Source organism: Erythranthe guttata, chromosome 11, assembly GCF_056151865.1.
Source record: "Erythranthe guttata isolate IM_541 chromosome 11, IM_541, whole genome shotgun sequence".
NCBI lineage: Eukaryota > Viridiplantae > Streptophyta > Magnoliopsida > Lamiales > Phrymaceae > Erythranthe > Erythranthe guttata.
Window position 1 is genome coordinate 8,083,144 of NC_142543.1, and position 21,822 is coordinate 8,104,965.

Below are 21,822 nucleotides of genomic sequence, written 5' to 3' on the forward strand. Positions count from 1 at the left end.
ATCACCATGGACTCGACAACCAACAACTCGATCAAACTGCTAAAATAAAATAATAAAAAAGAAAAGAAAATTAAGACACAATGTCAGTCATTTTAATTTGTAGTTGGAGAGTAAAACACTGGCAGCTAGAAACATCAAGTTCTTTGTAATGAGTTTTGTTCACAATATGATGCATACCTGTAGAATTCCAGTAGCATTATCTTCATGTCTCAACGGTACAACAGTAATTTTCAAGTGAATCATGGGCTGCTTCTTCAACCATCTGCATATTATGGAAACAAATAATAGAGCAAGATATATGAATCATGCATGATATTATCAATAACAACAAGAGCTAGAAAAACCATAATTTTCTTAGACACACTTACCTATGTAGTGGCAACAATGTGCTACCATGTTCAAGGATAGATAAGATGCATCCGAAGAAGAGACTGTATCGATAACCCCTATAGGGTATAATTTATGAGCAATAATATCATCAAAGGCATCATATATTTCCTCCGACTAGTATGACTCGACCCACTACACTTGCTATTAATCAATTATTTCCCGCAACTTGTTCCCCATTCAATCTACTACGTGGTTTTAGTAGTCCAGCCCAAACAAAGTGTTCCATTTATTTTCTCAAACCATATAGGACCACAAGTCTAACAAATGATAAACATGCATGTCAATACTTTTAAGTTTGAACCGAAAATTGAAGTTATGAAAGATAAAATTATGATTTAAACATGACATAAGCTCAAGAAAATGAGAAAAAATACCCAGATATATGGATGATAAAACCACGAGAAAAAAAAAATAATAAAAAGAAATAGACCTCATCCTTGAGGAGGATATTAACCATATCTACACAGCCAGCTATTTTACGTTTTGGCTGTGAAGATTTGCTATTGTTGTTCTTTGATTTGTTGATTTGAACAGACCTCTCTTCTTAGTATCTGAACATGATTTGGCATTGTTGGTCTTTGACTTCTTTTCGGTATCATGGCAGTAAGCATTATTCTTTCTTTTTCTGGGTACTGGGTGACAGCTTCTAATGCAAGGACATGTTCCTTTCCCGGTGAAAACTCCTCATTATTTATTTCAGGAGATACCTCTTGCATATTTGACTTTTTCTTTTTCTTGGACGAAGATAAAGATCTTTTAACAGGGGTGATTGACTTCTCTACGCTTTTATATATATATATATATATATATATATATATATATATATATATATATATATATATATATATGGGCTATATGACAAACATCCCTCATTCAGTTTTGACTTAATGATAAATCCATTTTTAATAATTGATATTTGTTATAAATCCAATGGACATGAATTATCCAAAATACACCCATTTATTATTAAGGAAAATTAATTATTTTTTTAAAATATGCCAATTCCCTTAATATCTCCCATATTACGGCATTTCAAATTCTATTTTTTTCTTTTCTTTTCTTTTCTTTTCTTTTCTTTTTAATGGTTTTCTTTTATTTTATATTTTTTTTTTGGTTTTTTTAATATATTTTTTTTTTCTTATTTATATTTCATGTTTTCCAGTTTGATTTTTTTTAAATAGTTTTATTTTTATTTTCAGTTTTAATAGTTTTTTTCCTTAATTCCGGTTTTTTTTTAAATGATTTTTTTTAATTTTTTTCCCATTTTTCTTGAATAAAAAATATTTTGTTTAATTATTTTTTTATTATTATTTTTTAATTCGATTAGTTTTTATTATTTTAATATTTAAAAAAACATCCAGCAAATTTATCAAAGTGGAATCCACTATAAACTTCGAAATCCGCTATAACTTTGAAAACCACTCTATGAAAACATCTATATAAACATGAAAATCACTATGCATAAAACAACTTTATAAACATGAAAACCACTATGTATAAATAATTATATAAACATCGAAAACCACTATGAATTCTAACAAGAAAAGATTAAAATTATGCGAAAAAAGAAGCTATAAACCCACTATAAAAGACACCATCTTCTCTCCAATCAACCCTAGAGCATAGTCCGTGTAATCATCTTCTTCCCGTTATTTGAAACGTAAACCACTATTAGAAACGCCACTACTATGCAAAAGAAAAAAGTGCAAGACCAATTACAAAAAGTTAACGTAATCCACTTTAATAATAACATAATCAACAACAAAGTTATTGAAATCCACTAAAAACATACATCAATCCACTCTACTAACACAACTAAAAAAAATATAAATTCACTATTCAAAAATCCGCTATTTAAAATGTAAGTCACTACAATATCCAGGAAAAAATGCAAGATCAGTACACCACCACCAACATGGCCGACGAGGGTCACTGTATCAATCTGATCAAGAAAAAAAATTAATTTATAAGAATTAATAGTCTTTTTCACAAATATCGTTATCAAATAGGAACCTTCCCTACAAACCCTAAAACTATTGAAAGATGAGTGAAGCGAAAAAAAAATAATTACCTTTTTCTACCGACCATAGATATCGTTCGGCGACGGTGAAGAGAGAGGACATAGGGGTGGGCGTTGGGGCGGCACCGGGCGGGGGTTGAGGCGGCGCCGAGCGGGGACTGTGGCGGCGTCGGGCGAGTGCTTGGGCGGGGGTGGGCGGCGCTGGGCGGGGGGTGGGGGGGTGCTGGGCGGCGCTGGGGCAGGGGGTGGGGCGGTGCTGGGCGGCGCTGGGGCGGGGGGTGGGGCGGTGCTGGGCGGCGCTGGGGCGGGGGGTGGGGCGGCGCGGGGCGGCTGGGGTTTTGCCGGATGGGAGTTGGGGCAGCACCGGTGGGGAGAGAAGAAGAGGTGTACGGAAGGAGATCTGCAACGGTGAATAGAAAAAGAAAAGAAAAGAAAAGGAAAAGAAAATCGGGAGAGAAAAAAACGTTATGTTAAGGGCGAGATTTATGGGCGAGATTTGTGGGTGAGATTGAAAATGTGATATTAATGGAACAAATATTACGTTTATTTATATTCAACCCTAGTACATTATAAATAAGGAAAGGGGTATAGTTGTGATAATTAATTAATTTTTATTAATAAAAGGTGTTTTGAATTTATCTTAAAAATAAGAAATAAATTTGGGTTCATTGTAATTGGACTTTTGTGATGAGGGGTTTTGTGAAATAATCCCATATATATATATATATATATATATATATATATATATATATATATATATATATATATATATATATATATATATATATATATATATATATATATATATATATATATATATATATATATGCAATTGAGACACTATTTTTTTCTTCTTAACATCAGCATAAGATGATGAACCAGCATCTAGAGAACCATCTTCAACGGGATCATTACCACAAATGTCATTGGATAAAGCTGGCAAATTCTGTAAGCACCAGGATAGAATAAAAATGATTAATCCTGAATTTGGATTTTAGTGATTTTGTGAAGACTTGAAAAAATAATATTTTTGAGTAGATAAAGTAAAATACAAATGTTTTGTGGATGGAAAAATTACTTTTCTTTTTGTTTTTTGTCTTGCTTACAATCATCTCTAGTAGTCCATATTTATAGTGAGGAGTACATTAATCTACTAATAAATTACAAAGTGACTCTTAGACTAACAACTCTTTTAATTCTAATTTAATGCATAGGAAAATCAAAAGAGAATTTTCTAGATACATCTAGACAATGGTGCTTCAAATTCACATTTATTCTAACATTCAATCCTCCACTTATTCCAACATGAATGCCCACTTCTTCCATAATTGCCACTAATTCCAATATTGAATTCACATGTATTCAATTCATTCCAACATTTCCCCCCGTAAATTGAATTTGCTTTTGACTCCCAAACCTTCAACATTTTTCGAAAAAACAGGACCTCCAAGTGGCTTAGTGAAAATATCCGCAAGTTGTTCTTCACTTTTGCAATACTCAAGAGTGAGTTCACCCTCATGAACAAGTTCCCTTAAGAAATGGAAACGAAGTCAAATGTGCTTTGTTCTTCCATGAAGAACTGGATCTTTCGAGATAGAAATAGCCAAGCTATTATCACAAAAGAGAATTGTAGGCCCATCTTGCTTGAAACTTAAGGTTTCGAGAATTCCTCTCAACCACATAATTTGACATCCGGCGGAAGAAGCCGCGATGTACTCCGCTTCGGTTGTAGAAAGGGCCACGATTGGTTGTTTTTCAAACTCCAAGAAATTGCTCCAGTTCCAACATTAAAAACATAACCGGAAGTACTTTTAGAATCATCCACGCTTCCACCAAGATCACTATCTGTAAAACCAAGAAGTTTAACAGAAATATTTTTTTCGTCAAAAATACCATAATCAATGGTTCCTTTGACATATCGAAGAATTCTTTTCGCCGCCTCCCAATGATTCGAATATGGCTTCTCCATAAACCTGCTAATCAAACATACACCAAACATGATATCAGGACGAGTGGCTGTAAGAAACATCAAGTTTCCAATTAAGCTTCGAAACTTGGTTGTGTTCACCAATTTTCCTTCACCTTCTTTGCTTAATTTTCAGCCCGTGATGCAAGGAGTTGACACCGGATTTGAGTTCTCCATTTTGAACTTCTTCAAAATTTCTTTTGCATATTTTTCTTGAGAAATAAAATTTCTTCCTTTTGATTGTTCCACATTAATGCCAAGAAAATGATGCAATTCACCTAGATCGGTCATTTCAAACTCCTTCATCATAGAAGCTTTGAACTCTGCCAACATCTCAAAATCATCACCCGTGAAGATTAAATCATCAACATAAAGACTCACCACCATAAAACCGCCGTTAGAATCCCTTTTGATGTAAAGAGTGTGCTCAAAAGGACAACGACCAAAACCAAATTTAATAAAATAATCATTAATTCGATCATACCATGCACGGGGTGATTGCTTCAAGCCATAGAGAGCTTTCTTGAGTTTGTACACCTTTTCTTCCTCGCCTTTTTTGATGAATCCGGGAGGTTGCTAAAGATACATTTCTTCTTGAAGAAATCCGTTCAAGAATGCTGATTTGACATCCATTTGATACAACTTCCAACCATTTTGAGTCGCAAGAGAGATAATTAAACGAATTGTATCAAGTCGTGAAACGGGAGCAAATACCTCATTGAAGTCTTCTCCTTCTTTTTGCTTGTATCCTTTTGCAACAAGCCTCGCCTTGTATTTGTTGATGGAAACATCAAGATTGGTTTTTGTTTTGAACACCCATTTCACACCAATAGGAGATTTGTGTGAAGGTAAAGGTGTGAGCTCCCAAGTTTCATTTTTTTCAATCGCCTTGATCTCTTCTTTCATCGCTTGATTCCACTTTTCTTCTTTTGAGGCTTCTTCAAAAGAGATTGGATCCTCCCCGGCATTCACCTCCTCCGTTTCATCATAGAGTTATCTCAAACTCCTCGTTTTTCTTGGCGGGGGTGATGGTGAATTTTGTGGAGACTCATTTTCACCATCATTTGGTTGCATTGCTTGAGAATCGCCTTCTTCGTCTCCAAGGGTCAGCCAAGTTAATGATTCTGACTTTTTTGAAAAATCATAAGAGGATTTTTCATCAAAATGAACATCACGACTTAGCACAATTTTTTTCGTTTGAGGATTGTAAAACTTGTAAGCTTTTGACCTCTCACTATACCAAATGAAAATGCATTTTTCGGCTTTATCGTCGAGCTTGGTCCTCATAGCATTTGGAATATGTGAATATGCAAGACAACCAAATGTTTTAAGATGACTAACATTTGGCTTCTTACCATACCACACCTCATTTGAGGTAGAATTATCCAAGATATTCGTCGGTGATCGGTTGATCAAATAAACGGCACAAGCGACCGCTTCAGCCCAAAAATCCAATGGAATATTCTTCTTTTTCAACATACACCGAACCATATCCATGATTGTTCGATTTTTTCGCTCCGCCACGCCATTTTGTTGCGGTGTATACTGGGTCGTGAATTCATGTCTAATCCCATGGATTCGACAAAATTCATCAAATAGAGAAGATATATATTCTCCACCACAATCACTCCTCAATTTTTTTATTTTGAAACCGAAAATTTCTCAACTTGTATTTTAAAATCTTTGAAGCATGATAGAGTTTCGGATTTTTCTTTCACAAAATAAGCCCAAACTTTTCTTGTAAAATCATCAATAAATAACAAGAAATACCGATTACCACCGAGAGAGGGAACTTGAAATGGTCCACAAAGGTCACTATGAATGAGCTCCAATAGGGACTTTGATTTCCAATTTGACTTGGAAGGAAATGGCTCTCGGTGTTGCTTCCCCAATTGGCATTCTTCACAAATTTCGTCCATTGCTTTAATGCTCGACAATCCTTGAACAATTTCCTTGTTTGATAACTCCTTCAAACTTTGGAAATTAAGATGCCCAAACTGGTCATGCCACAACTTTGAAACATCGTCCTTCACAGTTAAATGGCAAGAGGCTTCAAAATTATCAAGTTTGACGGAAAAATATTATTTCCGGTCATACCGATATTTGCAATGTGTTGATCCTTCTTTTTCAAAAACGCAAGTGAATTCGTCGAAAAACATGTTGAAACTTTTCCTCATCAAGTGACCAACACTTGGCAAATTACTTGCCAAGTTAGGTACATAGTAAACCTCGGACATTGTTTCGACTTTTTCGGATTTTGTTTTGAAGACAATTTCTCCAACATCTTGTAATGCGTAGGTGTATCCATCTCCAAGCGTAACTGTCCCATGGCTAGCTTCGACAAGATTTGAGAATAATTTTTTATTCCCCGTCATGTGCTTGCTCGCACCACTAGCCAAATACCAAGTATTTTTCAAAGCTACCGTTAGATGCAATCAATAAAGTCTCTATATTTTCGACTTTATTTTGATGCAAATAACCAACTTCTTGCCTTTTTTCTGGATATTTTTCCCAACACTCATTGATTTTGTGTCCCAGTTTATGACAATAATGACACTCAATGTAAGGCCTTGTACATTTATATGATCTTCGACCTCGGCCTCTTCCTCTTTGCAAATTGTTCGGAAAATATTTCTCCTCCTCTTTCGCCTCATCATTTGATTTGGCTTTTCCATGGTAATTGTTCTAAGAGTTTCTTCCTCCTCTTATTTTGCCACGACCTCGGCCACGTCCACGGAACAAGCCACGGCCTCCTGTGAATGTAATTTAGGATTTTATTGCGTGATCCCGAGAAGAGATTTGAGGATTTCTTTGAAGGATCCTTGCTTCGTGTGCCTCCAATCGTCCTTGTCAACTCTCCAACGCCATTGATGAAAGATCTTGTGACTCTTCGATAGCCACAACAACATGATCAAATTTCACCGGCAAGCTTCGCATAATTTTTTCGACAACCCTTTGGGTTTCCAGGACTTCGCCATTTGTCGCCATTTGATTTACAAGAGAGATGATTCTTGTAAAATTTTCAACAATTTTTTCGTTTTCTTTCATCTTCATTTTTTCGAATTCAGCCCTCAAAGATTGCAAACAAACCTTCTTTACTTCATTTTTCCCAGCATAGGTTGTTTGTAGAATTTCTCATGCCACCATGGAACTACTCGCCTTGGTTAGTATTTCATAGACGGAAACTTCGATGGCTTGATATATTTAAAAAAGAGCTTTTCGATCTTTTTGCATTTCGGTTCTCAAAGTTTGCCTTTGTGCATTCGTCAATTGATCCTCATTTTCGGGAGTCTGAATACCGTCTTCAACAACGCTCCAAATGTCTTGGGATTCAAGACAAAGCTTCATTAGATTACTCCAATAATCGAATTTTTCGCCATTTAAACGAGGTATAAGAGAAGCAAGGTTGGTGGACATTTTTAAGATGGCTCTGATGCCAATTTGTAGGAACCAGAATATGATAAAAATAATTAATCCCAAATTTGTATTTTAGTGATTTTGTGAAGACTTGAAAAAATAATATTTTTGAGTAGACAAAGTAAAATACAAGTGTTATGTGGATGCAAAAATTACCTCTCTTTTTGTTTTTTGTCTTGTTTACAATCATCTCTAGTACTCCATATTTATAGTGAGGAGTACATTAATCTACTAATAAATTAAAAAAATGACTCTTAGACTAACAACTCTTTTAATTCTAATTTAATACATAGGAAAATCAAAACACATTTGTCTAGATACATCTAGACAATGGTGCTTTAAATTCACTTTAATTCTAACATTCAATCCTCCACTTATTCCTACATGAATGCCCACTTATTTCAACATGAATGCCCACTTCTTCCAATATTGAATTGCCACTAATTCCAATATTGAATTCACATTTATTCCATTTATTCTAACAAATTCCATTAACCTACACGTGGCTTAAAAGCTGGTAAGTAAAACATAGAAAAATACAATCAAAAGAAACAAGTCGGGTTCTAAATCATTATATTCATGCACGGATTCTCCTAGGAAACTTTTGTGTTTTCCAAGGCTACTAGCACTTTATCTACCCTACCTGCAGCTAGATGGTAGAGTTGAGATCAATACACAACTCATAATAAATGAATGGTGTGAATTCTATGACCCTAATGCAGCATCAATCACTATAACATAATACGGGGGCAATTTTTTTTTTGGGGTTGTTTTAATATTGAGTTTTTAAATTGGGGCTGTTTTTGGAGGAGTAATTAAATTGGGGTTGGCCGCCACCGGGAACGGCGGCACCAGCCGGAGACGCCACTGCCAACGGCGGCACCGGCTGGAGACGCCGCCACCGGTGGCGTCTTCTACCAGATTTTTAATATTTTATTAATTTAATAATTTAATATTTTAATATTATAATATTTTAATATTTTAATATATTTTAATATTTTATTATTTTGATATTTTAATATTTTTATTATTTTTTAATATTTTAATATTTTAATATTTTCTGATTTTTTTTAATATTTTGTGATTTTTTAAATATTTTCTGATTTGAAATTATTTTTTACAAATAAAACAATTCTAACTACATTTTATTAAATTTATTACATTTTATCAATTAGATTTATTACATTTTATCAATTAGTGTTAAATTAATCAGTCCATATATTTATCTAATCAACACAATAAAATATGTAGACAAAAACAAAAGGAGTTCTAGAAAATAAAAGAGTTATATAAAATAAATAGGTCCAATAAAAGAGTTATATAAAATAAATAGGTCCAAAATGAGTAAAAAGACAAAATGAGTACAAGAAAATAAAATTGGCACTATGACGTCAGTGCCTATGTGAACCAGTGCCACATGCAGGTGCCCGTCTAGTCCTACGCGGCCTACCATCTCGACGAATGTCCGGATCTGCCGGTACATCATCAACAAACTGGGTGTCATGGGGTGGATATGGAACAGGGGAAACATTATATTGTGGTCGGATCCGCTCTTGGGGACTTGAGTCTCCCAAGTTGAGCTCCAAATGTGGACCCCATGAAGAGAACCGAGTATCAATAGCAGGAGGATGTGGGGTAGCTAGAGAATCGGACCATGGCATATCTGGAACGTAATCATTCGTAGATGGACCAACTAAATCTGTAAATATGGATACCTGAGATGTAGACGCACCGAACATATCCATAAATCCCTGTGTAGTAGCTAAATCGTCCATACCTCCATGCACAGGAACATCTGCATAAAAGGGTGTATGGGAAGCAAATGGACCGGCAACATCACCAGATGGAGGTACCCGAGATGTAGATGCATAATAGTTCCCCTCTCTTGTCTGTCTCACGTCATCCTCAGTAGCTCTTTCGGTAGCGCTGGACCTTCTTCTGGTACGTCTATCTCGATGCGGAGAAGGTATAGGAGGTATGGCAGGTATCGGAGGTAAGCTGGACGAAGCACCATCCCTACGTAGAAGTTGAGTCCCAGCTGCATACATCCGTGTAGCGTTGTCCTGAAACAGATCATATATCCGATCGTCATCTCGAGAAACTGCCCTAGCAGCAAGACTCATGGATATAAGCTGATTACCCTGAAATAAAAGGCATTACAAGTTTAAGAACTTAAGAAACTAAAAAAACAAATTGAAAAACATCGAAAGTAATGGTTGTTTTGAGAAAAATACTAACCACAAGATCCAGTAAAATCGGGTCTCCGACCTGAAAACCGATATCATCAAGATTGTCAATCGGTGATATCAAACGACGTGTGTGCCTCTCATACCATGGAGAAACTCACCCTCGCTCTCATCAACGTAGCTCGGAAGCTCCGACCTTACTTCCAATCGCATCAAGTGGTGGTTCTCACCAACTACCCCCTGAAGCAGATATTAAGGAGTCCCGAGACATCCGGGCGGTTAGCCAAATGGGCAATAGAACTGAGTGAATATGGGGTAGAATTCAAACCCCGCCCCGCCATCAAGGCGCAAGTATTGGCCGATATCTTAGTAGAAATGACCTAAGTAGAAGAGAGCACCTCCATCCCCGCTTGGTCCGTCAGCGTTGATTGATCTTCCACAGCCACACGAGGTGGCACGGGTATCTTATTAACGAACCCCAGCGGAGATGAATTCGAATATGCTCAACGATTCGAATTTACAGCCTCAAACAATGTAGCTGAATATGAAGCCTTGATCACTGGAATCCGCTTCGCCCTAGCAGACGAAGCGCGTAAGCTCTTAATACTAATCGATTCTCAGCTCGTCGTTAACCAAGTACTCGGAACTTACGAGGCCAAAGAAGACTCCATGGCCAAATACTTAGCTCTCACACATACTCTGTTATCCAAGATCGAGAGCTACGAAATAAGACAAGTACCTCGCTCCAGTAATATCCATGCGGACAAATTAGCTAGGCTTGGTAGCTCCATGGCAAGCATTGAGAGTCGGATTACTCTTCTCACCTCGCCTCAACCGGAGATAACTTCAACCGATGAAGTGCATTACATTGAGGAGGACGAACCGTGTTGGTTCACTCCAATCATAATTTATCTCAAGAAGGGAGAACATCCAACCGACATCACCCAAGCACGGAAGTTAAAAACGAGAGTCGCTCACTTCGTAATAGTGGGAGAAGAACTTTACAAACTAGGATTCTCATTCCCCAAAATAAACATGGAAATACATATTTACCAATCTTTTAATTCCAAAAAATTGGAGGATTTCCTCAATCTTCAATAATCAAAAATCTGGCGCCAACAATCTCCCCCTTTGGCATAGATTGGTCATAATCCATGTTTAACAAGAACTCCCCCTCCTGACAAGACTAACTCCCCCTGCAGAAATGATTAACTCCCCCTGCATCACAAACTGTTAGCACAATAGAAGTTGCAACACATAATGTTGTACATTTCTTGCAGCACAAAGTCATCCAAAAACAATCACAATGCACGAAATAAAGATAACAAAGCCGATGACCAAAAGGCAGGAGAATAATCCTAATTATAAGATTCCTAAATAAAGACGTAAATTAAAGCATCTAAAGAAAATATACTATATTTTTTTATTTTTGATCATGGCGGTATCCGCTTCTGTCAGCATCCTGGATCCATTTAGACCTTCTGATTCCCTTACTAATTACGTTTGAACTATCAAAATTAATGTGTGAGGTCATGGGTTCGGGTATGGGCGTGTACATGTTTGTGTGTTGGAATAAATTGGTGATTTATAAAATGTCATATTTAAAATAAAAAATTACTCAACTTTCAGTTTAGAAACTATTGATTTGATCTCCGAAATCATGATTTTGCCATAAAAATAAAATATGATATGATTGTTATTAAACAATGTTTAGTTTGTCAATTGACGTCAACCCTTTTTGATGCCCATTCATCCTGGAATGTTGCATGGCTAATCCTGTTAAGATGTCTCATTTGTTCTCTGCATTATTTGGCTGATAATTCATCATAGGGATCTCATTTGAGCTCTACATGTGGTTTGAAGCACTCTATGCGTCGTTTTTACTTTGTTGCATATGTTGATTAAGTCATTTTTATAAAGTGCGTGCAGTTTTTCTTATCTTATACTCTCTCCGTTCCTAAATAGGTGTCTTTTTTCACCTTGGCACAAATCTAAAGAATTTCAATAAATATGTCTTGATTTTAGCGGAGTTGCCCGAATTTGCTCCCCCTAATGTTTTTCACAGGTTTTGCTTGAGACACGTGTGCTCCAATTTCAACAAACGTTTTAAGAGTGTAGATTTGAAGGATCTATGCTACAAGGCGGGAGCGGAGTCTCAAATTTGGAAGTTTAACCACATTCTTAATGTGATCAAATCTCGGAGTGTTGAAGCTTATAACTATTTGAAGGATATTGATCAAGAAAAATGGGCATTTGCACATGATGGGGGCAATCGTTGTGGTCAGCTTACTACAAACATGTCAGAGGCTCATAATGGTGTTCTCAAGGGAACTCGAAAACTTCCCATCTCAACAATTGTTGACCTCACATTCAACCGCATTCTTAGGTATTTTTTTAATCGTCTCGAATAGGCCAATTTGATGGTTCAGAGAGGACAGTTGTGGTCCACGTATGCTTATGGCGTTTACCGGAAACATGAAGCCAAGTCTGTTGGATGTTACACAACTCGTTTTAATCAGCAACTGCTCTCTGCCGAGGTGATCACTAAAGCTCGTCCAGGTGGAGGTGGAAATAACAAACACACCGTGAGTTTAAGGGACCAAACTTATACTTGTGGAAAATGGAAGCTAACAGGAATCCCCTGCAGTCATGTCCTCCACGTGTGCCGTGAATGGATGTTGTCTGCCTCCGTATATGTGAACGATTGTACACTGTTGATCGATTAGTGAACACTTATTCTGGGATATTCCAACCACTGTTGAGTGAACACTATTGGGAGGATGTTGGTTTTGAACTAATTCATGATCCAACACTATTAGGGGATCGAAGACGCAGTCGAATTCCTAATGAGATGGATGTGCCACAAACAAGGGCAAGACAACAATCTAGAAGAGAGGAACAAGCAAGACGGCTCCGATAGTTGTATTATTTATATTATTATTTTCTACGTTTTCACGTCGGACTACATAGTGTCTAATTATCGTGTTTGACTTTGTATTTGAGTTTTTCTATGTATTAGCGTGTTTTCACGTCGGACTAAGTAGGCTTTTATTATCGTGTTTGACTTTTTATTTGACTTTGCATTTGTACTTATTATCTGAATCTATCTTAGTATTTTATTTATTAGTGTGTATTTATTATTACACTTGTGCATATTATCTGAGTGTTCTATGTATATTATTATACAGGATGGATGTCAGTTATGTTTATGGTCCGCGAGACACTTCATTGCTATACCGCCAGTCAGAGCACGTATCTAGATCGATTACATCGGCAAACGTGGATGATATTGTGCGCGGGAGACGCTGTGATGGTTGGATTTGGGGTTTATATGGAGATGATGGTGATGATGATCCACACCCTAGAGTGATGCAGTACTTAGTTGATACTAGGTTCTATGGAGTATATCGATGTGGTCGTCTCGTAGTCGATTTGCATCTTATTGCAGCTTTAGTGGAGAGATGGCGTCCGGAGACACACACGTTTCATTTTCGAGCAGGGGAGGCGACAGTGACACTTGAGGATGTCGCATTATTATGGGGTTTGCCTGTTGACGGACTACCTGTTACTGGACAGGATATTTCATGGTCGAAGGAGCAGTGGCAGGATTATTGTCAGACGTGGTTGGGATATACTCCTTCAGATAGCTTTCAAAGGGAGACGGCTCTATGCAACTGATCTGGCCATATATTTACGAGGATGCAAGATTACAGATGACAGCACGGAGCAGCGTGTTCAGCAGCATACCAGGTGTTTACTGTTATTGCTACTTGGGGGGGTTATGTGTCCTGACACATCTTCAAGTGCAATCTCGTTGTTGTATCTTCGTCATTTCGAAGATCTTGAGGTGGTGCGTACTTTCAGTTGGGGTAGTGCAGTTCTTGGATATTTGTATCGTGAGCTATGCACTGGGGCTTTACTTAGGAAAGTTGTGGAACAAGACGGCACTGTTGAGTTGGATAAGAGGAAAACTAATCTAGGTGGTGCGCTTACTCTGTTACAGGTAATAGGATTTTTGATACTTCTAAAATTTAAATTAGTAGTTTATTATACTTGCGGTTTTTTATATTTTTTTATGTTTCATAATTAGTGTTGGGCATGGTCGAGGATACCTTTACTCGCTCCAGCAATAGTACCAGTAGTAGATGACGATCCCCGTCGTCTTGCATATCCCCACCCTCCTTACGGTGCACGGTAAACATCTTAGTACTAATAATTTATTTATATGAAGGTTAATATATTGACTTAGCAAATTTTCATATGATATTACAGTTGGATCAGGCCTACTAGTCACACTCGGTCCTCGCGAAACAATATACGTGTTTATCGTACGACGCTCGATCGGATGCTCTGGGATCAGGTTATTTATAAGTTAACAGCAATTAAGTTAATGTTTGTGCTCTATTAAAAAATATACTAAAAATTTTTTTTTCTTCTAGTTTACATGGATGCCTTATAGTGAACTAGATCCTGAGTTTGGCGCTTTACTTGAGTATCCTGAGGTAGTGCATCCACAGCTTTGGTTGTCGAGTTGTCCCCTTATACTTTACGAGAGAGTTGAGCTGCATCGTCCGTATAGGGTGCTACGTCAGTTTGGTAGGGTACAGCGTATACCACCACATCCTACTGATCACGATGTTGAGATTAAGTTGCATTCTTATGATCGTCGAGGCGTAGGGGGTAGAGATTGGGCTCGTTTTCACAGTATCTACGTTGATAGATGGCATGGCCGACTTGATTCTCCCGTTGACTATCCATTTATTGAGTTTAGTGGGCCTCAGACAGATCCAGGATACTACGAGTGGTAGTAGTTGTTCGGCTCCTTGAAGGGTGCGACTTATATATGGCCTTTTTTTCCATTTCGGATGAGGACCGCGCTAATGGCATCAGCCGAGGTTGCTAAGTATAGGAGGAGGGTGTCTCCATGCTGAGCTTTTGTGAGTAAGGGTGGAGACGCGAGATATGACTTCAAATCGACGAAAGCTTTTTGACAAGCTTAATCCCACTCAAACTTTTTTCCACCCCTTAAAATCTTGAAGAAGGGGAGACCTCTGTCTGCCAACCTCGAAATAGATTTGTTCAAAGATGCCAACCAGCCGTTAAGTTGTTGGACTTTCTTGATTGATGTTGGTAGAGCCATGGAGGTGATGGCTTCGATTTTTGTGGGATTAGCTTCGATTCCTCGTTGTGAAATCATATATCCCAAAAATTTACCTCCCTGAACTCCCAACAAACATTTGAGGGGGTTGAGTTTCATCTTGTATTTTCGTAGGATGGCGAAACACTGATCTAAATCGACTAAGTGGTCCGAGACCTTGATACTTTTGATGAGCATGCCGTCGATGTGTACCTCCATATTCTTGCCGATTAGGTCTGCGACCATTGCGTTCACTAGACGTTGGTAAGTGGCCCCCGCATTTTTTAACCCCAAAGGCATGACTTGGTAGCAGTAGTACCTTGATCTGTGACGAAGCTAGCCCTGTCTTGATCTTCTGGGGCGAGCAAGATTTGATTGTATCCTTGATAAGCGTCAAGAAAGCTGAGTAGCTCGCATCCCGAGGTCGAGTCGATGAGTTGGTCGATACTAGGCAAAGGAAAAGGGTCCTTCGGGCAAACTCTGTTGAAGTCGGTGAAGTCCACGCACAACCTCCACATGCCCCCGAGCTTGGGAACAACTACTACTTTCGACAACCATTCAGGATACATAAATGGTCGTATATGGCCTGCCTCTAGAAGTTTTTCCACTTCCGCCTTGATGTGTTTGTTGCATTCGGGACCAAATGTACGCTTCCTTTGTTTGATCGGCTTCAACCTTTTGTCGACGTTGAGCCGATGTAGAGCCACCTGAGGGGGAATGCCCGACAAATCTTGGGATTTCCAAGCGAACACGTCTCCATTATGTCGCAGAAAGTTGATTAGTTGATGTTCCATCTCTGGATCTAGATTGGATCCGATGCGTAGGAGCTTGGAATCATCTTCAGGTGTGAGCTCTATGAGCTTAAGCTCTTCGACGGCCGCTAGCTTGATGCTGTCGTCCGGTATGCTGATGAGGATTTCTCTATCGTCCTCGATGATCGCGTTGACCCATTTTCGTTTGTCGAGTTTTTTGGTGTCGTCTCCCCTTCCGGACGGTTTGGGCTTCTTGGATGGCTCACGTAGGGCTCTCGCATAGCATTCTCGAGTGAGGCGTATATCTCCAAGTACCTCTTCCATTCCATAAGCAGTGGAGAATTTCCAGTTTTGGTGGTAAGATGAAGACACTGACTTGAATGTATGGATCGCTGGCCTCCCTAGTATCATGTTATAGGAGGATGGCTTGTCGACGATGAGGAATTTTATCATCTTTGCAATTCGACAAGGGTTGTCCCCTAAGAAGATGGGCAACTCCACTTCTCCCATGAATAAAACGCCCTCCCCCGTGAATCCTTTTAGTGGTGTAGTGGGGCTCAATCGGGCGTTATCTATGCCCATCTGCTTGAATGTATGGAGATACATGATGTCTGCTGAGCTTCCACCGTCCACTAATATCTTCTTGACCAAAAAGTTGGCCACCGACGCTGTCACTACCAACCAGACGACATGATCTTCGTCTGGGCCTTCAAGGTCCGAGGAGTCGAAGACTATGCTATGATCAGGTCTTCGTATATGATAGATAGATGTGGATGGAGAAGCGTGCTCTTGATTCATACGTGGTGATCGAGCGAGGGTGCGTCTCGCATTTTGTGAGTCGCCACCCGCTGGTCCTCCGGAGATGAAGGCAATGACTCCCCGGGTGGGTTGGTTATCATTGTTATCTTGTTCGCGCCGATGACCCCCCTCCTCTCGTCGTTGCGTTGATCTCGATTATTATCTCGGCGTGGGAGGTCATCATGGCGCTTATTTCGACGAGGCTTATCAATGTATTTGCCTAAGTGGCCCTGCTTGATCAGCCTCTCGATTGCCAATTTAAGTTGTGCACATTCCTTGATAGTATGTCCTTTATGTTTATGGAATCGACAATAGCGATCCGATCTTTCTCGTTTCGCGTTGGGCTGCATTGGGCGTGGATGCTCTGCCAGACCTCTTTGTTCTATCACACGAAGGATTTCAGTGAGGCGAGTGTTTAGCGTAGTGAACCGATTGTAGGAGGAAGATGGTTGGCCTTGAGGTGGGGGTGGTGGACGTCGATCATCCCGTCCTCTAACGTCTTGTCGGTCATCTTCCTTCTTCCTCTTGGGAGGAGCATGGGTAGAGGCTTCTGTTGGGGATCAGGCACGTGTACGCAGCGGAAAAAAAATTATTTTATTTATATAAACAAACACGTGCACAATAAATTACAATTAAGTGCGTACCTTTTCGCTTCCAATCACCGACAAACATGCTCGCATATATAATTAATTTAAATAACATAAATTAAATGATCATAGCATGCTCGCGAAATTAAAATAAATAATAAACATGCTGAACGAACGATTCACATAAACACATAATCGAACATATAGATTTATCAGATTCAATAATCAATTAACATACATTAATCTCAATTAATATAAATTAATTAATACATGTATATTAATTACGGAAAACGATATTTTAGCCTTGAAGCATGAATCGAACGAAGACTCGAGAAGATGGCTAGCTGCTCTTCCCACTCCTACTGATCCAACCTGTTTGCTGATCTGAAATTACAGCCCTGCTCTGACTTCAATATTTCCATGGTTATTTACTAGATGGACAATTGCTACTAGGAGATTGTAGATTTATGAGTCGTGAAGCTTCTGCCAAATGTTCACGTCCATCCGATCACCAGTTGATTTATGCAGAATTTTCTCGCAGGATTGCGCAGAAAATCCGAGAGCAGTTTTTCAGAATTGCCTTCTCGCATCACCGACTTGTGGCGGTGCGTGGGGGCGCGTGGGGACACCCTGGTGGCGGCGTTGGCGGTATAATAATCTTCCTCCTCCTAGGTTTCACCTCGTATATTGAACTATCCACGCAGCACTAGATACGTGATAGGCTAAGTACAACGAAGAAGAACCAAGGGAAAAGGAAGATGCCGATGCGGCGGCGACCGGCGGCGGCGCGACAGCTGGTGGCGGAGGTAGGGTTTCGGCTACAAGGTGGACGGCCATGGGGAGAGAAGCTAGGGTTTCAAGCTTGTGTTATGTCGTTTTTTGTGTGTTTTTTCATATCTTTCACAAGACATATAAATCTTATTTATATGCTCCTTATGAAAACCCTAACATGCCTTAAGTTGGGCTAGGCCCAACAGCTTAAGTCCACTCTCTTTCTCAGCTCGTTGCTAACAAACGAATGCTCGCAAAAATATAACAATTATATTTTGACGACGAGCACAATTCCTCGTTGATACGAGTACCACTTTGCAATTTACCAATTTCCGAAATTGGAAACCCTAATTTAGGACTTGCCAAATTGGGAAACTTCCCCAAATAGAAAGTTCACTAAATTTCCGTTGGATTATTTTCCTCTACTTATTCTCATCCGTAATTAACAATTACGATTGTTGGACTCAATCACATTGACTTCCAATTACACTAAGATTAACTAATTAATCTTAGATAGTTGCATTAAGGATCTCAGGTACACGAGCAGTGTGACCTTCGATGGTTCAGGTGTAAGCTAGCCGTGGGCCCACAACCCATTGTGGTTTAAACTCGTCCCTAGAGTTACAATTATGTTGAAGCTAGTTTCAACTTAACTACCCAACGAATCAAGATTGGCATCTAGCAACTATGCGTCATGATTCCCTAGATACAAATGAAGTACCTGCAAGAACCGTGTGATATAGTTAACGTACAATACGATCCCTTCGATACATATATCCCGATTCAACTAGAGGCATTGGTTCGTCGAGACCTCTTTATGAGTTCAATAACAGTGTGGATGTTCTTGATTATATAATCCGTTCGTGTTTGACTTAGAGAAACACATTTCTCTAATCACGGCACTTTCAGCTGTGGCCAAAGACTTCATGGAATATAAATCGCAAGAAAACACTGGATATCCATGACTAATCAAGCGATCGAATCTCCTACTACAATGCAGAGACCTCCCACTAGATTTTGGACTACACGAACATTGGCCCTTGGGGTGGTCCTCGGTGGAACTCAGGGACAGGTCACGATACAGCTGGTCCTCTAGTGAAGTCACGGTGATGTCAGGGTCTTAAGGATTAATGGTGTACAACTATATCATAGAAACATCTACTCGATTATTGGGAACCACTTACAGATCTCTAGATTGAGGGAGTTCAGTGAACTCATCAACTTATGAGCACCCACTTATGTATGCCGATGTCACAACACCGTTGACTGATGAGACGCAGTACACATACACTAAGTGCTAGTCTCGAATGGGAAAGGCCAATATCCTCATTAGTGGCGTAACCCGTTGACTAGGAACTATATTTAACAGTTACTATAATTAAATAAATAATCTCACGATTCTACTAGATATATTTATAGTAATTAAGTAACTGTAAGGACTACATCTATGCTTATGCAATGGACAAAGATATACAATGCCAAAGGGGGTTTTATCATTAATACAAAATAGATAATTTACGAGTAGCGTGAGAAAACACAACAATTAGTTGATTTTTCGGCCACCTACTCTAACAGCTTTTTCCATTCGTACGTATTTATCAATTCGATTTAACAATTTATCGGGGTTTCTAGGAGGCCTTCCGGCAATAGATTCTTTGAATCTACCCGACTTCAAGTTTTGGTGCATGGTCCGGGAGAGCATGTCTTGTCCTACGCTTGGGACTTCTTGGACAGCTTCCACAAAATGCTTGATGTAGTTGCGGAGTGTTTCGTTGTCTCTCTGTATGACAGAGAAAAGGTGTGTTGGGGTCTTGGCATATTGTTTGTTGATGGCGAATTGGTTGGTGAAGCGTTGCGATAATCGAGAGAAGGTGTCGATCGATCCTGTAGGTAGAGAGTTGAACCAATTCATGGCCCGCTTGGAGAGAGTGGTGCGGAACATCTTGCGCATTGATGCATCTGTTGGGCCATACAAATCTGCCATGGCGTGGAATTTCTCTATGTGTTATTGTGGGTTGGTGGTTCTTTCAAACTAAGGTAATCCTGAGATTTTCACTCCTTGAGGTAATACCTCGTTTAGGTTGTCCATGGTGAAAGGATTGCGTCTTGCTGGGGCAGGCATTCTTTCTCCAATTGGATTGTTCAATTGGGGGAAGGAAATTTGGCGAGAGATTCTACTGTTTACCTCGCCTTCTCCTTCATTAAAGAGAGGGACTCTCTGTGGAGACGCGTTACCCCGTTGGGGTGAGCATTGACGTTGTTGTCTAGGCTGTGCTCCCCTGTGATTAGTGGATAGTTGCACCCAGGACCGTGGGTCCGAAGTGGATGAGGACACACTTATTCGATTATGGACTGGCGGTGGTGCCATGGGCGAGACTACAGGTGGAGGAGGTGCGGGTATCGCGCGTTGGGAGCATTTCCTCCCATCGTGGCTATATATTGGGTCACAGCCTCTATGGCGGCACGAGTTGAGACTTCTGCTATCATGTGTTGGAGCTCATCCTTGGTTATCTGAACCGTTCGAGAAGCAGGGAGTGGCGGATCGGCGAGTGGTGGATCCCGAGGGGGATTTACTTGGACATCGCAAAGGGATCGGGAGCACGGGGAGGAGGTGGCAAGCCAGATCCTCCGCGGATCGGGAGGTTGTTAGCTGTGTCATTCTCTCTTCGAGCAGATGACTCATGAGGATCTTGCTGGCTATGTGATCTGGTTTGCATTCCCACAGACGGCGCCAAAATGATGATGCTAATTACATAGATCACCTGGGGTAGTCTATTTAACGAGCTAGGAGAGCAAAATGGATCAGTAGCTTGCCAATTTGATGATCATGAGTTCCCTGCGAAATGAACACACGTGAACTAAGCCGGGGGTTGATCCGGCGGAAACCCCTCCGACGCTCAAGTCAGATGTACGGATCGTGGAGATGGTATAGAGAATTTGTGCTCTAGAATACTTGTGATTAATAGAACGTACCTTAACAAATGAGTAAAAACCTCTATTTATATGTCGTTGATTGGGTTGGGTTTACTTTGTTCGGCTCAAGCCTTATTTTGAAGGTGTTTGGGCTTTCGTGTATCGGGTCCAATTGTGCTTTCGTATAGTGGGCCCAATTATTAGATAAATTGGGGTCCCATTGGGTCGGCCCAATTTGGTATATCAACTTAATTTGATGATAAACTAGTATAGGCAATGTTAATACATTTATAATTAACATCATTAAACATTCTTTCAATAACATATTGTAATAACATCTAAAATCATAACACATATGACGACCAAAAAAACATCGTCATACGTATGTATGTCTCATAAAATAAATTAAAGGAAAAATAAAAGTAAAAATGCAATGTCGTTAGGGGTGGAAATCTTAATGAAATTTCAGAATTTCGCGAATTTTGGTAAGAAAATATCCGAATTTATAACTGTATTTTTTATTCTGATGGCGAAGTTCTAATTTCCGATTTTTCTGATGTGTTTGGAACGGAATGCAAATTGTGTATAAAATTACCGAAAATTCAAACTTTCGTTTTATTTTAGTTCCAAATATTTTGATTATTTTTTGAAATCTATAATATAATTTTATGATATATTTTTGTAATTTCATAATATAATGTATGTTATATTTTATATGTAAAATATGAATACCCAAGGACCAAATAAACTAAAAACCATAGAAAATATTCCATAGAAAATATTGATTGGTATTACAAGAAAACAGGGCTTCATTGACGGAAATTTAGCGACAGGAACGACTGTCACTATTTACTGACACATTGCCGACAGATTATTGACGAACTT

The 21,822-nt window shown here is 39.2% G+C and overlaps 4 protein-coding genes across 4 annotated transcripts; 1 reads left to right on the forward strand and 3 right to left on the reverse strand.

Annotated features, from left to right (window-relative positions):
• Positions 1-8,941: 8,941 nt before the first annotated feature.
• Positions 8,942-10,212, reverse strand: LOC148766924 (uncharacterized). The gene is made up of 2 exons (XM_088825556.1): positions 10,032-10,212; positions 8,942-9,934 (listed from the first exon to the last, which is right to left on the reverse strand). The coding sequence occupies exon 2, from the start codon at positions 9,914-9,916 to the stop codon at positions 9,185-9,187; it is 732 nt and encodes a 243-aa protein (XP_088681682.1). The 5' UTR covers positions 9,917-9,934; positions 10,032-10,212; the 3' UTR covers positions 8,942-9,184.
• A 3,548-nt stretch (positions 10,213-13,760) lies between these two features.
• Positions 13,761-14,787, forward strand: LOC148766925 (serine/threonine-protein phosphatase 7 long form homolog). Its single transcript, XM_088825861.1, has 4 exons — positions 13,761-13,982; positions 14,070-14,173; positions 14,252-14,339; positions 14,419-14,787. Exons 1-4 carry the CDS (start codon positions 13,761-13,763, stop codon positions 14,785-14,787), a joined length of 783 nt encoding a protein of 260 aa, XP_088681987.1.
• A 613-nt stretch (positions 14,788-15,400) lies between these two features.
• Positions 15,401-16,666, reverse strand: LOC148766926 (uncharacterized). Its single transcript, XM_088825862.1, has one exon. It carries the CDS (start codon positions 16,664-16,666, stop codon positions 15,401-15,403), a length of 1,266 nt encoding a protein of 421 aa, XP_088681988.1.
• On the reverse strand, positions 16,663-20,008 carry LOC105970698 (uncharacterized). The gene is made up of 2 exons (XM_012995531.1): positions 19,592-20,008; positions 16,663-17,190 (listed from the first exon to the last, which is right to left on the reverse strand). The coding sequence occupies exons 1-2, from the start codon at positions 20,006-20,008 to the stop codon at positions 16,663-16,665; spliced, it is 945 nt and encodes a 314-aa protein (XP_012850985.1).
• Positions 20,009-21,822: the final 1,814 nt, after the last annotated feature.

Bases quoted from the DNA above. Each gene is read 5' to 3' on its own strand.
- LOC148766924 (XM_088825556.1), bottom strand. From the start codon at position 9,916: ATGAGTCTTGCTGCTAGGGCAGTTTCTCGAGATGACGATCGGATATAT.
- LOC148766925 (XM_088825861.1), top strand. From the start codon at position 13,761: ATGTGTCCTGACACATCTTCAAGTGCAATCTCGTTGTTGTATCTTCGT. The intron at 13,983-14,069 runs GTAATAGGATTT...TTTCATAATTAG, and splicing joins GTGCGCTTACTCTGTTACAG to TGTTGGGCATGGTCGAGGAT. The intron at 14,340-14,418 runs GTTATTTATAAG...TTTTTCTTCTAG, and splicing joins ATCGGATGCTCTGGGATCAG to TTTACATGGATGCCTTATAG.
- LOC148766926 (XM_088825862.1), bottom strand. From the start codon at position 16,666: ATGAATCAAGAGCACGCTTCTCCATCCACATCTATCTATCATATACGA.
- LOC105970698 (XM_012995531.1), bottom strand. From the start codon at position 20,008: ATGGCAGATTTGTATGGCCCAACAGATGCATCAATGCGCAAGATGTTC. The intron at 17,191-19,591 runs GTAGGTGGCCGA...GCTCCTCCCAAG, and splicing joins GAATGGAAAAAGCTGTTAGA to AGGAAGAAGGAAGATGACCG.